Source organism: Budorcas taxicolor, chromosome 3 (assembly GCF_023091745.1).
Source record: "Budorcas taxicolor isolate Tak-1 chromosome 3, Takin1.1, whole genome shotgun sequence".
Classification (NCBI taxonomy): Eukaryota; Metazoa; Chordata; class Mammalia; order Artiodactyla; family Bovidae; genus Budorcas; species Budorcas taxicolor.
Window position 1 is genome coordinate 35,412,593 of NC_068912.1, and position 15,661 is coordinate 35,428,253.

The 15,661-nt window shown below is 41.3% G+C and overlaps 1 protein-coding gene across 1 annotated transcript in view; it reads left to right on the forward strand.

Moving 5' to 3' along the window:
- Positions 1-3,934: 3,934 nt before the first annotated feature.
- Positions 3,935-15,661, forward strand: part of LOC128044919 (calcium-binding mitochondrial carrier protein SCaMC-1) — a 56,625-nt gene continuing 44,898 nt past the window's right edge. The window contains exons 1-2 of the mRNA XM_052637337.1: positions 3,935-4,117; positions 15,522-15,648. Coding sequence (XP_052493297.1) covers positions 3,935-4,117; positions 15,522-15,648 — 310 coding nt within the window. The remainder of the gene's footprint in view (positions 4,118-15,521; positions 15,649-15,661) is intronic.

Consider the following 15,661-nt stretch of genomic DNA (forward strand, 5'->3'; position numbering starts at 1 on the left):
CTTCTTTGCTTTCTGCCATAAGGGTGGTGTCATCTGCATATCTGAGGTTATTGATATTTCTCCCAGCAATCTTAACTCAAGCCTGTGCTTCATCCAGTCCAGCATTTCTTACGATGTACTCTCCATATAAGTTAAATGAGTAGGGTAACAATATACAGCCTTGACATACTCCTTTCCCGATTTGGAGCCAGTCTCTTGTTCCATGTCCAGTTCTAACTGTTGCTTCCTGACCTGCATACAGATTTCTCAAGAGGCAGGTCAGGTGGTCAGGTATTCCCATCTCTTTAAGAATTTTCCACAATTTGTTGTGATTCTCGCAGTCATAAGGCTTTGGCATAGTCAATAAAGCAGAAGTAGATATTTTTCTGGAACTTTCTTGTGTTTTTGATGATCCAGCGGTTGTTGGCAATTTGATCTCTGGTTTGTCTGCCTTTTCTAAAACCAGCTTGAACATCTGGAAGTTCCCCAGGTCTACTGTATAAGAGTTGCACTTACACTGAGCCCCAGGTCATCTTTCACATGTTAAAGTTTGAAAATCTCTGCTAGTTAAAGTTATTCTTGTTTAGTCACTAAGGTGATCCAACTCTTCGTGGGATCAAGAGGCTCTTTAGTTCTTTGCTTTCTGCCATAAGTGTGGTGTCATCTGCATATTTAAAAAGTCAGATTTATTGATGTATGTTTCCACAGAGTAAAATTAAACCATTTTAGTACATAGTTCTGTGCATTTTAACAAGCTCATACAGTTGTGTAAACACAGCTATAATCAAAACATAGAACAGTTTCATCACTCCCCCCAGCTCCTCAGCACCTGATAACCACTGATCTGTTTTCTGTCACTATAGTTTTCCCTTTTCTAGGATGTCATGTAATGTATGGCTGCATGCATCAGTCCATTCCTTTTTATTGCTGAGTAGTATTCCATTGTAGGAATGCAACATAGGTTGCTTATCTAACATTCACCCATTTAAGAACTTTTTGCTTATTTATGGGTTTTGGTAATTATGAAGAAAGCAGCTGTGAACATTCTTGTACAAGTTTTGTGCAAATATAAGTTTGTCAGTTAAGTTAAAAATTTTAAATTATTTATTTTAATTGGAGGATAATTACTCTAGTATTTTGTGATGGCCTCTGGTATACCTCAACATGAGTCAGCCATAGGCATCCACGTGTCCCCTCCCACTTCCCTCCCCACCCCATCCCTCCAGGCTGCTACAGAGCACTGACTTTGGGTTCCCTGCGTCACGCATCGAACTCCCACTGGCTATCTCTTTTACACACAGCAGTGTATATGATTCAATGCTGTTCTCTCAAATCATCCTGCCCTCTCCTCCCACTGTGTCCAAAAGTGTGTTCTTTGTGTCTCTGTCTCCTTTGCTGCCCAGAATATAGGATGATCGGTTCTATCTTTTGAGATTCCATACATATGCATTAATGAATGATATTTGTCTTTCTCTGTCAGTCAAAATGTTGACAAGTAATTCCTCTATTTACTACAAGAAAAAGAAGAAGGAAAAGAAAAAAAATTAGAGTCTGAGACGACCATTTCAAGGAGCTTCTCTTCAATTACAGAGTGTTCATAGTAGGGATTAACAGAGATTTTTCAAGGATGGATAGAAAATTTGAGGATGTTTAAGGACCTTTCCAAAGGAAGAGGATCAGTTCAGTTCAGCCACTCAGTCGTTTCTGATTTTCTGCGACCCCATGAACTGCAGCACGCCAGGCCTCCCTGTCTATCACCAACTCCCGGAGTTCACCCAAACTCATGTCCATTGAGTTGGTGATGCCATCCAGCCATCTCATCCTCTGTTGTCCCCTTCTCCTCCCGCCCTCAATCTTTCCCAGCATTAGGGTCTTTTCCAGTGAGTCAACTCTTTGCATGAGGTGGCCAAAGTACTGGAGTTTCAGCTTTAGTATCAGTCCTTCCAATGCACACCCAGGACTGATCTCCTTTAGAATGGACTGATTGGATCTTCTTGCAGTCCAAGGGACTCTCAAGAGTCGTCTCCAACACCACAGTTCAAAAGTATGAATTCTTCGGCGCTCAGCTTTCTTCACAGTCCAACTCTCACATCCATACGTGCCACTGGAAAAACCATAGCCTTGAGTAGACGGACCTTTGTTGGCAAAGTAATGTCTCTGGTTTTGAATATACTATCTAGGTTGGTCATAACTTTCCTTCCAAGGAGTAAGCGTCTTTTAATTTCACGGCTGCAATCACCATCTGCAGTGATTTTGGAACCCCCCAAAATAAAGTCTGCCACTGTTTCCACTGTTTCCCCATCTATTTCCCATGAAGTGATGGGACTGGATGCCATGATCTTTGTTTTCTGAATGTTGAGCTTTAAGCCAACTTTTTCACTCTCCTCTTTCACTTTCATCAAGAGACTTTTTAGTTCCTCTTTACTTTCTGCCATAAGGGTGGTGTTATCTGCATATCTGAGGTTATTGATTAACAAAACTGGAAATTGAGAGTAAAAAAAAAAGCAAATAAACAGGTTTCAAGATGATTGTAACTAAAGAGGCAGCCCTCAGTTTATAAATTCTAGATTTGCATATGTCTTAAATATACAAAATAGTATGAGGGGAAGTAAATTCAAGGTCTGAGTTTCTGGGTTTTGTTTAGTAATTACTCTGGACTAATTAACTAGCTGCAACTAGTTTTTGTTTAATAATTCAAAAGATGTGAGCAGATCCTTATTTATAAGTACAGATCTGTATCTCCTGCAGATAATAGGAACCCAGTGATAGTTGTTATAAGCAGCTGTGAATGAACAGAGCACTACTAAATTAATATTTCACCTGACTGGTGGTACTTGAGAGTTAGTATCTTTCACATACAGTATACAACCCTGTTAAGAGGCAGATACTCATACTCTCGTTTTACTGATGAGAGGCTACCCAGGGAGCTTATGACACATCTCCGATTTCACATTTCAGCTGAAAGATTAGGACCCTGCCTGGTATTTTCTCTGTAAGTCCACCGTTCCTTCGCTTACCCCATGTTATGCAGTAAGAGTTCTGAATTTCCTGGGCAGTAATCCCAAGCCTTGTAGCAGCATCCATCTTGAGGAGGAGCGGCCTGAAGTTTTTCTGATATGTGCTAAGAGTCTAAAACTCATCAGGCAGATCACACTAAGCTGTAGATCGAAGTAGCCCCATCCACCTGGATGGATGCTGACTTTTTCTGCGAAATAGTAGTCTCCTCCACCCCCAAGCCCACTTCTATTGAGCTACAATTATACAACCCTGTATTAGTTTTAGGTGTTCCTTTTCATTTTTTAAATTGCTTTCAGATTTAACTCCTCTGCGTTTTAAAGCTTAATTCCCATCCCAGGTGTACGGCCACCCAACTCTCTCATTTCTGTGAACGGAAAACAGATCCAGAGACTGGATCTGTGGAGATGCAGGGAAAAAAGAGATGTGTGCGAAACAAAGCCAGAGAAGGCCCAATTTCCCTGCGGAGAGAACTATTTCTGGGCAGTTCACCAGGGCTACAAACCGTAAAGGGAGGGAGGGCTTGAAGTTAAGTAACCTGAGCGTCAGGCTGCCCCCCGACTCCCAACCCCGACACACGCACACCCCCGCCCCTCTTTAGCAGGCTGACGCAGAACCCCACAGTCTCTGGGGCGTCTCCGGCTGCTCCACTCAGGTGGAGCAGTGCTCACTCTCCGGGTCCCAGTGCCCCTCGGGCCCCACCCCCGCAGCCTTTGCACTTCCTGCCCGTCCCAGGCTGCGCCTGGCCCGTCCCCCGCGCTTCTCGGGGAGGCCGGCGCCAGCGAGCTCCTCCCAGAGCCGCAGCGAGAGCGGCCACTCCCTGTGCGCCGAGGCGGCTCGTAGGGCCTCGGCTCGTCGGACTGCAAGTGGCAGTCCCTTAGCCGCCAGGCCTTGCCCACCCTGAGCTCCCTCGGCTGGGCGGGCCAGCACCTCCGGGACCATGCTGCGCTGGCTGCGGGGCTTCGTGCTGCCCACGGCGGCCTGCCAGGACGTGGAGCCGCCGACGCGCTACGAGACCCTCTTTCAGAAACTGGACCGCAACGGGGACGGCGTGGTGGACATCAGCGAGCTGCAGGAGGGGCTCAAAAGCTTGGGCATCCCCCTGGGCCAGGACGCCGAGGAGGTGGGTCCCTGCGGGGCGCGGCCCGAGGGCCGGGAGGGCTGCAGGGACTCTGGGTGCTCCAGGACTAGGGCGGCGGCCCGCTACTCTGCAGGAAGAGGCCGGACTTGAGGCGGCCAGCCCGCGAATGGTTCAGAAGCTCGGGGATGGGGACCGCGGCCAGGTACTCCGGAACGGATGCTCGTCGAGATTTGAAAGGCTACTGGTGTTTTTCCAGAAAAATGAGTGCGGCAGTGCTCTAGCTCGCTCTTAACAGTTCAAAATCCTGTACCCAATACTTTTGGTACCCCTCCACTCCCTTTTTGTAGCTCTCAGCCTCTGCAAACATTTAATGAAGGTGGTTTTTTTTTTAAGCTCTCACACTTCAGTGGCTCCAAGTTGTGTAAAAAGGCTCACATTTTGTATCTCTCTTCGAAGCTGCTTTCTTAGACCAGACATCTTGCAGTTTTAGAACTGTTTGAAAAACCATCGTATTTCCCTCCCAACTTCCCGTTGAGGAGGAGAGGCAACATTCCATTGTTTAAGACATTCTTAATACCCAAAGTCCACAAGTTGACCTGAAGGGTTGGCCCGTCGTCTGAGCAATTTCGGCTTCTCTGAGTCATAATTGTGAGCCTGGGAGCAGCTCCTATAAGCAGGGCGGAGATATTTGGAACCTCTCCAGCCCCTCTGAAACGTGAGAGGACACTTTGGCATTCTCTATCCCGAGAGGGAAAGTGAATACGTTCTGAGAGCCGACAACTGTTTTATAGTAGTATTTTAAGCTACTCATCCAATGCCTGTAGTAGTTACAGGTCTCTTCAAGTGGCTGTTTCTTCTTGAGTCAGATTTAGTAAGCTACAACTTTTAGGAAACTGCCCATTTTGTCTAAGGTTCATAATACTTAGATTCACTTAGGGTTTTAAAGAAGTTCTGACTGTATCTCTAGTTGTTTTCTTCTTCCTCCCACCTTCAATCTCACCAAATCTTTTTTTCTTGCCAGTCCTTCTCCCTGTCGCGGCCAACTGTGGTATTTTTTGCTGATTGTCTGTTTTTAAATTTTCTCCCATTAGCTTTTGTTTATTTCTTTCTACTTTGTTTAGGTTTACTCATTTGCCCCTTTTCTGATTTCTTGAGTTGAATGTTTGATTCAGTAACTGACTCTTTGTGACCCCATGGACTGTAGCCTGCCAGGCTCCTCTGTCCATGGAATTCTCCAAGCAAGAATACAGGAGTGGGTTGCTATGCCCTTCTCCAGGGAATCGTCCTGACCCAGGGGTCGAACCTGGGTCTTCTGCATTGCAGGCAGATTCTTTACCATCTGAGCCACCAGGGAAGCCCATTTTGAGCTACAATATCCCTTTGATCACTTTTTTCGTCTCATCCCATAAGTTTGTATTTTTGTCGTAACTTAGCTCCTAGTGTTTTCTAATGTCCAATATGATTTCATCCCTGACCCATGAATTATTTAAATGTGTGCTTTAAATTTCAAAATATATGCTTTCTTTGTTGGTTCTTCGAAAGTATGAATAAAATAGATAAAACCTCTGGCAAGACTGCTTAAGAAAAAGAGGGAACTCAGGAATAAAAAATGTCTTCAGTTTTCTAAAATTTCTGTAAGAATATATTATAAAATAAGTTGTATAAAACTATGTGTATGCAAACGTATATAACAGGATGGCATGTATTTGTCACATATATACGTATCTTATACATATACATAAAATATATTTTACACATACATACATATACATACTATCACTGTCTGTGCTCACACCAGATATTAACTATTCTCAGTACTCTTTTTTGATTCTTCAATAAAAGTGTAATAATGATTGCTTTTGGATGGTAGGAGTTAAATTACCTTTTTACTTTCTTCTTCATAATTTTTGTATTATTTCAATTTTTAAAAATGATCATACATTATTATTCTTATGATTAGGAAAAAATAGAGGATTTAAAAAAAAAATTAAATATCATCTCTCTGGGATGAGCTTTTCCGGACCACCCTCTATAGACGAGTTCATCACTGGTCTCTCCAGAAGGTATTTTTATTTATTGACTGTGTCCTCCACTAATACCAAACATCCTGAAGATGAGGATCATGTCTCATGATCTAAGCACAGTGATACAAAAAGATTTAAGGCTTGTGATTTGAAATACCCTAAACAAGGCAGTGGCTCATTTGAAATAATTAAAAGTTGGTTATTAAAAATTAATCAATTAAATATTCAACTGCAAAGCAGTTGTTAATGGTTTTATTTCCAGCATATATAGGACAGAAAGCCAAAAGTACTCCTGTTGTAAGATGCCCAGAAATGCTGTATGCTGCTGCTAAGTCGCTTCAGTCGTGTCTGACTCTGTGCGACCCCATAGACAGCAGCCCACCAGGCTCCTCTGTCTCTGGGATTCTCCAGGCAAGAATACTGGAGTGGGTTGCCATTTCCTTTTCCAATGCATGAAAGTGAAAAGCGAAAGTGAAGTCGCTCAGTCATGCCTGACTCTTAGCGACCCCATGGACTGCAGCCTACCAGGCTCCTCTGTCCACGGGATTTTCCAGGCAAGAGTACTGGAGTGGGGTGCCATTGCCTTCTCCGAAACGCTGTATAAGAGAAGATAAACATATAAAAGTATTTTTTAGAGCAGTTTTTGGTTTACAATAAAATTGAGAGGAAGGTACAGAGATTTCCCATACACCCTCTGGCCCTAGACATCACATACATAAGCCTCCCCCACTGTCAACATCATTTAACAGAGTGGTAATTTTTTTTTTTTTTTTTTTTTTTTACCAAGGATGAACCTACATTGACACATCATTATCACTTTAAGTTCATAGCTTACTTTAGGGTTCACTCTTGGTATTGTATATTCTATGGGTTTGGACAAATGTATAATGACATGTATTCATTATTATAATATTATATAGAGTGCTATTACTGCCCTAAAAGTCCTCTGTGCTCTGCCTATTCATTCCCACCCCCAACCACTGATCTTTTGTTTCCATAGTTTTGCCAGATAAACATCTTTTTGCACACATAGACAAACTTGTAAGAAAAGTCTAGCCAAACTATCTGGGTTTAAATCACGATTGTGCTACTTACTTGGTAACTTTGGGGCAAATTTTAAAATCTCTCTAGCCTCAGTTTCCACATCTGTGACAGAGGTGATATCAGTACTTATTTCATAGAGTTATTGTGAAGTATAAATGAATTAAAATATGTTAAATACTTAGAATAATGCCTGGTATCTAATAAACAATCAACTAATTATAGGCTTTAAATTATCTAATACTGTTATTATAGTCACTGTTAAAAAGAAGTGTCAGAATCTCTATAATTGCAGATTTGCCAACTTTATAATTTTTTCAGTTTCCCCCTTTTATAGTTTAAAAATAGACTATATAGTGGACTGTACACCCACTCCAGTGTTCTTGCCGGGAGAATCCCAGGGACGGGGGAGCCTGGTGGGCTGCTATCTATGGGGTCGCACAGAGTTGGACACGACTGAAGTGACTTAGCAGCAGTGGACTGTACTACTGTTGAATTCAGATTTAGCATTGTTATATCTTCTTGGTGAATTGCTCTTTTTATGGTTTCTTGCCTACCCTTGTAGCATCAGTTCAGTTCAGTTCAGTCGCTCAGTCATGTCCGACTCTTTGTGACCCCATGAATCACAGCACGCCAGGCCTCCTTGATCACCAACTCCCGGAGTTCACTCAAACTCATGTCCATCGAGCCGGTGATGCCATCCAGCCATCTCATCCTCTGTCGTCCCCTTCTCCTCCTGCCCCCAATCCCTCCCAGCATCAGGGTCTTTTCCATTGAGTCAACTCTTCGCATGAGGGGGCCAAAGTACTGGAGTTTCACCTTCAGCATCAGTCCTTCCAGTGAGCCCCCGGGCACAGTGCCTGACACATAGGCCAGAAGTGAATGCACTAGTTTCTTCTTCTGATTGACCCTGCCTTTACATGTTTCCAAATTGCCTCATTATGAAATTAATGTTTTAGAAGAGATAAAATTCACATTAAGTTCTTCTAGGGTTCAGGAATTGCTTGTAGAAGGTAGTATGAGAAACAAGGGAGTTATTACTAATATTCCCATAAGAATCTAGTAATTCTGTCTGCTTTTTTTTTTCTTAGAATATCCCTCCTCCCTTTCCCCCTTCCCCTCCCCTCCTCCCTCTCCTTTTCTTCCTTCTGCCCTTCCTCCTCCTCCTTGTTTTTCATCAAAAGCCACATTAAAACATTCTAAAAGGATATTAATATTTGGATATCATTTGAGATACTCTGAGGACAAAAATTTCAGAACATCAAAGAGGAGAAGAAATAATCTGAATTTTAATTTACTGAAATGGAAATCAGAAAAATAAACTGATGAAGAGTCAGCAATTTTACCTGGAAGTTCTTATTTTGATTCAGTTTAGGCTTGGAAAGCTTTGTAATAGTATAGGACCAAACAAACAAACAAACAAATCTAGATTTAGAATGAATAGGGCAATATAATGAAAAAAGGAGGATCTTGACTTTTTTTATACAGATTTTTACAGATTATTTTTTATTTCTCCTCAAATCGTGGCACCATTTAGTAGTAATTCTTTTATTAATAGGTGAAGGGGAAATGGGGCCGACTGTGTAGCATATGAAGATATTCCTGTACCCATGTTCACAGCGAACTGATCTAACAGTTGCGTTCGGTTGGCCTCTGAAGTCATGGACAATTTTAAAACTTAAGTTGCCTGCCATGTATTCACAGGCACAAACTCTTCTCTCACTGTAACTCTCTCAGGAGACTTAGAATCATAAGAGGCATAGGACTCTTACTGCCGAGAGGATTACCAAGAGCTAGAAGGTAAGCAGCTCAAAGAATTTCATATTTGTTCTGGAGCCACAGCAGAAACCCAGTGAAGATAATGACCTGGCGGAGGGGCGTGGGGGTGATCACAGAAGGAAAGGCCCATGCTGGCAAATTTTCATTCAGGTCCTAGCATTGTTACAAGGATTCCCAAGTTCCTTAACCTTAGAAGAAGTCTTAAAAAGTGTGATTAAACAACTTAAAAAAAAGAAAAAAAAGGTGGACCAACACCACTAGTCATTACGACTCCACAGTCCATGTCTCAAAATTCCCCTACCCACTTTTCTCTAAAAAGAAGTTCTACCTTTAGAGACAGACCTGTGCAGAAGTCTTTCAGGAAGCTTCCGGAGAAAAGACTCTTCCTGGAGTGAGGTGGAAACAGGCTTTCTGATTGGATGATCAGGGGGTGGGGTGGGAACTCAGCGACCTCGCACGCCAGATCTGGCCCCCAACGCCGCGTGCACCGTGTGCCTCTGCTCTGGAGCCGTTGCCTGCACGGTCGCCTTCCTGTTCTGTACCTGGCAGAAGGGCTTTGGCTTTGGTAGCAGAGAGATAGCTGCTACTTCAGGTCTCTTCCAACTCGGCCTGCGGTGGGCAGAGATTGCCATCTTGTCTTTCATGTTCACCTCGAGACTCACAGGGTCACAGCGTGGACCACTCTAGTCGCTTCTCTCGCCAGAGACATCCCAGATGGACGCCTCCTATGAAAAACTGTTTTCTCACCTAGACCATAATGAAGATGGGACCCTGGACATCTTTGAGCTTCAGGAAGGCCTGCAGGGTGTAGGGGTCGTTCAGGATGGAGAGAAGGTGGGCTTCAGAGGGGCTGTGATCGGAGAGATGTTGGGGCTGAGAATTCTGGCGGAGCCTTGGGCAGAGAAGCCTACGGTCAAATTTACAGGTTCCTAAACTTGATCTGGGCTGCCAGTGTAGTTTTCAGGTCAATTACCAACGTTACTGTAGGAAGAATAACAATGTTACTAATAGTCTTCTCAAGCATTTTTCTCAGTTTCCTCCCTGGCTCTAATATGATAATTTAGGAATATAGTAAGGAATACAATAACTAATCATTATTAAGTGTTCCAAAAGTATCCAGGGAAGGAAAAAGACTTCAAGGCAAGTCCTGAGACAAAATAACTAACTAGAGATGAACTGGGGCTTCTGAATTCAAATTGCTCTCAAGATATTGGATGCAGACTGGTTTTTGGAGTCAACTTGTTCAAGGTACTCACCTGTTATTAGTAGCCTATGAGCATCAACCCCAAGAATGCTCCCTCCGCTCTTTAGGGAACTGGCGTAATCACTATGTGTGTGTTTTGAGAGTTGTGTGGTAGTTGAAACTTCTCTAATATTGGACTTTGAAGGAGGACAATCAGTCTGAATGGCTTGTAGTCTTGGGGGTCTCACCCAAGCTAATATGTCCTTATAACTTGCTTTAATCATCAGACTTTTAAAAATGAGCTTGGGCATTGTTTGCTTTGCAGATCTTTCCGCCAGCAACCTAGGTTAGAGGATCCTTCTCAGTATGTGATGCCGCATGTATTTCTGTTATTTCCAAGTAATTTTCTGTTTGCAAGTTATTATTGAGTATAATTATTGTTTTCCAATAATATTTGCTCTTTGGATGTTTAACTCAGAAGACTGGGAGATCCATGAGAGGTAAAGATTGGCAAATTCATTTGAAAAATTGGCACTTCATGCTCAGAAACCTGTCAGTTGAGTTCTGTCATGTTAAGATTTGGTAAAACTCTTCTTCTAATAAGCTGTGTGAACTTTGGAAGTCTATATTTTAATCATCCATTCAGTCATTGATCAGTTGCATTTTGAGCACATTTTATATGCCAAGCACTGTGTCTTGATTTCTTCATTTGTAACATCAGAGGCCTGGACTATATGTTGTCTATAGACCAGGCCAGTCGAAAATATTCTCTCTGTAAATTGCACTTGGATTTTTATATTTTTCTTTTTAAACCTATTGCCCTTAATGCTTTTTTAAAGCTTCTCTTGTACTTAGATTTTCAAGTGTGACTTTTATTTATTTATTAGGAATAAACTAACCTTTCATAAGAAATTCTAGATTATGCCATAAACAGGTTCAGTCTTTGAAACACTTTACTTCTTTATCAAAACAAAAATTTTGTTTGTTTGTTTGTTGTTGTTCTTGGTAGTAGATGATGTGAGCCATATAAAAAGGCTTTTTGTTGCTGATGAGGGCTTATGTATCAAAACTCCAGTGGACTCTGCAGTAACCACATCAGTTCAGTTCAGTTCAGTCACTCAGTTGTGTCCAACTCTTAGCGACCCTATGGACTGCAGCACGCCAGGCCTCCCTATCCATCACCACCTCCCAGAGTTTACTCAAACTCATGTCCATTGAGTCGGTGATGCCATCCAATCATCTCATCCTCTGTTGTCCCCTTCTCCTCTCACCTTCAATCTTTCCCAGCATCAGGGTCTTTTCAAATGAGTCAGCTCATCAGGTGGCCAAAGTATTGGAGTTTCAGCTTCAACAGCAGTCCTTCCAATGAACATTCAAGACTGATTTCCTTTAGAATGGACAGGTTGGATGTCCTTGCAGTCCAAGGGACTCTCAAGAGTCTTCTCCAACACTACCATTCAGAAGCATAAACTCTTCGGCGATCAGCTTTCTTTATAGTCCAACTCTCATGTCCCTACATGACTACCAGAAAAACCATAGCCTTGACTAGACGGACCTTTGTTGGCAAAGTAATGACTCTGCTTTTTAATATGGTGTCTAGGTTGGTCATAACTTTACTTCCAAGGAGTAAGCGTCTTTTAATTTCATGGCTACAATCACCATCTGCAGTGATTTTGGAGTCCCCAAAATAAAGTCTGCCACTGTTTCCACTGTTTCCACTGTTTCCCCATCTATTTCCCATGAAGTGATGGGACTAGATGCCATGATCTTCATTTTCTGAATGTTGAACTTTAAGCCAACTTTTTCACTCTCTTTCACTTTCATCTAGAGGCTCTTTAGTTCTTCTTTGCTTTCTGTCATAAGGGTGATGTCATCTGCATATCTGAGGTGATTGAGATTTCTCCTGGCAATCTTGATTCCAGCTTGTGCTTCCTCCAGCCCAGCGTTTCTCATGATGTACTGTCCATATAAGTTAAATAAGCAGGGTGACAATGTACAGCCTTGACAGACTCCTTTTCCTATTTGGAACCAGTCTGTTGTTCCTTGTCCAGTTCTAACTGTTGCTTCCTGACCTGCGTATAGGTTTCTCCAGAGGCAGGTCAGGTGGTCTGGTATTCCCATCTCTTTCAGAATTTTCCACGGTTTCTTGTGATCCACACAGTCAAAGGCTTTGGCATAGTCAATAAAGCAGAAATAGATGTTTTTCTGGAACTCTCTTGCTTTTTCAATGATCCAGCAGATTTTGGCAATTTGATCTCTGGTTCCTCTGCCTTTTCTAAATCCAGCTTGAATATCTGGAAGTTCACAGTTCACGTATTGCTGAGCCTGGCTTGGATAATTTTGAGCATTACTGTACTAGTGTGTGAGATGAGTGCAATTGTGTGGCAGTTTGAGCATTCTTTGGCATTGCCTTTCTTTGGGATTGGAATGAAAACTGACCTTTTCCAGTCCTTGGCCACTGCTGAGTTTTCCACATTTGCTGGCATGTTGAGTGCAGCACTTTCACAGCATCATCTTTCAAGATTTGAAATAGCTCACATGGAATTCCATCACCTCCACCAGCTTTGTTCATAGTGATGCTTGCTAAGGCCCACTTGACTTCACATTCCAGGATGTCTGGCTCTAGATTAGTGATCACACCATCATGATCCTGGGTTATGAAGATCTTTTTTGTACAGTTCTTCTGTGTATTCTTGCCACCTCTTCTTAACATCTGCTTCTGTTAGGTCCATACCATTTCTGTCCTTTGTTGAGCCCATCTTTGCATGAAATGTTCCCTTGGTATCTCTAATTTTCTTGAAGAGATTTCTAGTCTTTCCCATTCTATTGTTTCCCTCTATTTCTTTTCACTGATCGCTGAGGAAGGTTTTTTTTAGTCTCTTCTTGCTATTCTTTGGAACTCTGCATTCAGATGGGTCTATCTTTCCTTTTCTCCTTTGGTTTTTGCTTCTCTTGTTTTCACAGCTATTTGTAAGGCCCCCTCAGACAGCCATTTTGCTTTTTTTGCATTTCTTTTTCTTGGGGGTGGTCTTGCTCTCTATCTCTTCTACAATGTCACGAACCTCTGTCCGTAGTTCATCAGGTACTCTGTCTATCAGATCTAGTCCCTTAAATCTGTTTCTCACTTCCAATGTATTACCGTTAGGGATTTGATTTAGGTCATACCTGAATGGTCTAGTGAGTTCTAAGGAGTTCATGATCTGAGCCGCAGCCACAGTCAGCTCCCGGTGTTGTTTTTGCTGACTGTCTAGAGCTTCTCCATCTTTGGCTGCAATGAATCTATCTTTCTGATAGATGTGAAATCTATCTGATTTCGGTGTTGACCATCTGGTGATGTCCATGTGTAGAGTCTTCTCTTGTGTTGTTGGAAGAGGGTGTTTGCTATGACCAGTGCATTCTCTTAGCAGAACTCTATTAGCCTTTGCCCTGCTTCATTCCGTATTCCAAGGCCAAATTTGCCTGTTACTCCAGGTGTTTCTTGACTCCTATGTTTGCATTCCAGTCCCCTCTAATGAAAAGGACATCTTTTTTTGGTGTTAATTCTAGAAGGTATTGTAGGTCTTCATAGAACTCTTCAACTTCAGCTTTTCAGCATTACTGGTCAGGGCATAGACTTGGATTACCATGATGTTGAATGGCTTGTCTTGGAAACAAGCAGAGATCATTTTTGGCATTTTTGAGACTGCATCTAAGTACTGCATTTCAGACCCTTTTGTTGACTATGATGGTTAATACATTTCTTCTAAGGCATTCTTGCCCATAGTCGTATATATAATGCTCATCTGAGTTAAATTCACCCAGTGCAGTCCATTTTAGTTCACTGATTCCTAAAATGTCAATGTTCACTCTTGCCATCTCCTGTTTTTTCACTTCCAATTTGCCTTGATTCATGGACCTCACATTCTAGGTTCCTATGCAATATTGCTCTTTACAGCAATACAGTAACCACACAAAACCTTTTATTTCAGGGAATGCTATCTCTGGTGACAGTCCAGGAAGCTAAACAATGACTTCGGTAACAGCCCCAAATGGCCAGGAATTGATTGATCACTGACAGTTTCCCCTATTTTTGTCCCTGCTTCCAATTTAGGACTAACCAGAGAGAGCTAAATATGTCCCCCAACCAATCACACAGGGTGACCCACTTAAATCCAGAAGTTTTCCCAGGCCAGCAGTCTCCAGTCAGGGCACACTGGGAAACTCCTTTTTTCCTACTATAAAGTTTCTCACTCTTCTTCCTGCCTCTGAGCCAAGACACAAGTGCAAATCTCAGTGTATGTATTGAGTAATCAGAAAATAATTTCTAGATGAAAATCATCCTTAATCTAATTTTGAAAGTAATTAAAGATTAATAGTTATTTTTCAGTGACAATAAAATGTGTTTGCTTTTAAAATGTAATGATTGGTGGCATTTGAATCAAGACTATTTAGGTTTCAGATAAGAGAATTCTACTGATACTAGTTTAAACAAAAAAGACCAGAATTCTTTGTAGATACCCTTTATTAGTTTGAGGAAGCACTACTCAGAGTTTTTAGTTTGCTCAGAATTTTTAGTCATAATGATGTAGAATCCATCAAAAATTTTTCCACATTTACTAGGGTGATCATATCACTTTTTTATTCTGTTACTGTGGTAAATTATAAGATTAAAAAAAAAAACATGTTAACCTAACCCTACATTACTGGTATACATTTATCTTTTGTATATATGTGTGTCCATATATAGTGTTATGTGTATACATATTATAGTATTATATGTGAATATATAGTATCCATCTTGTGTTGTATTCATATAATTATATACATAGTATACATATTATATTATTGTATCCATATACATTGGAAAAGACCCTGATGCTGGGAGAGACTGGGGGCAGGAGGAGAAGGGGACGACAGAGGATGAGATGGCTGGATGGCATCACCGACTCTATGGACATGAGTTTGGGTAAACTCCAGGAGTTGGTGATGGACAGGGAGGCCTGGCGTGCTGAGATTCATGGGGTCGTAAATAGTCAGACATAACTGAGCAACTGAACTGAACTGAACATTATATATATATATATATATATATATATATATATATAGAGAGAGAGAGAGAGAGAGAGAGAGTGTATGTATATTATTGTTTGTGAAATAATATTTCTCAAAACAAATGATTTTTCTTGATAGAGAGAGACAATTTGATATGACAGCTTTTTATAAGGATCATCTTTAGGAAAAGGTCATGTAATTTTGGGAATTCAAAGGGAAAAAGACTATTTTAAACATTTAAATTTAGGTCAAGATTTTGTCTTCTATCTTAGAATTTATAAAATACATTTCTTAATAGGAAAATAGCCAATTTGCTTAAAGTTTTTGTACAAAAAATTCAGTATTTTTAACCCATATAAAATATCTCTAATTTTTTTCTTTTTTATAGAAAATTTTCACTACTGGTGATGTCAACAAAGATGGGAAGCTGGATTTTGAAGAATTTATGAAGTACCTTAAAGACCATGAGAAAAAAATGAAATTGGCATTTAAGAGTTTGGACAAAAATAATGATGGTTTGTCTTTATT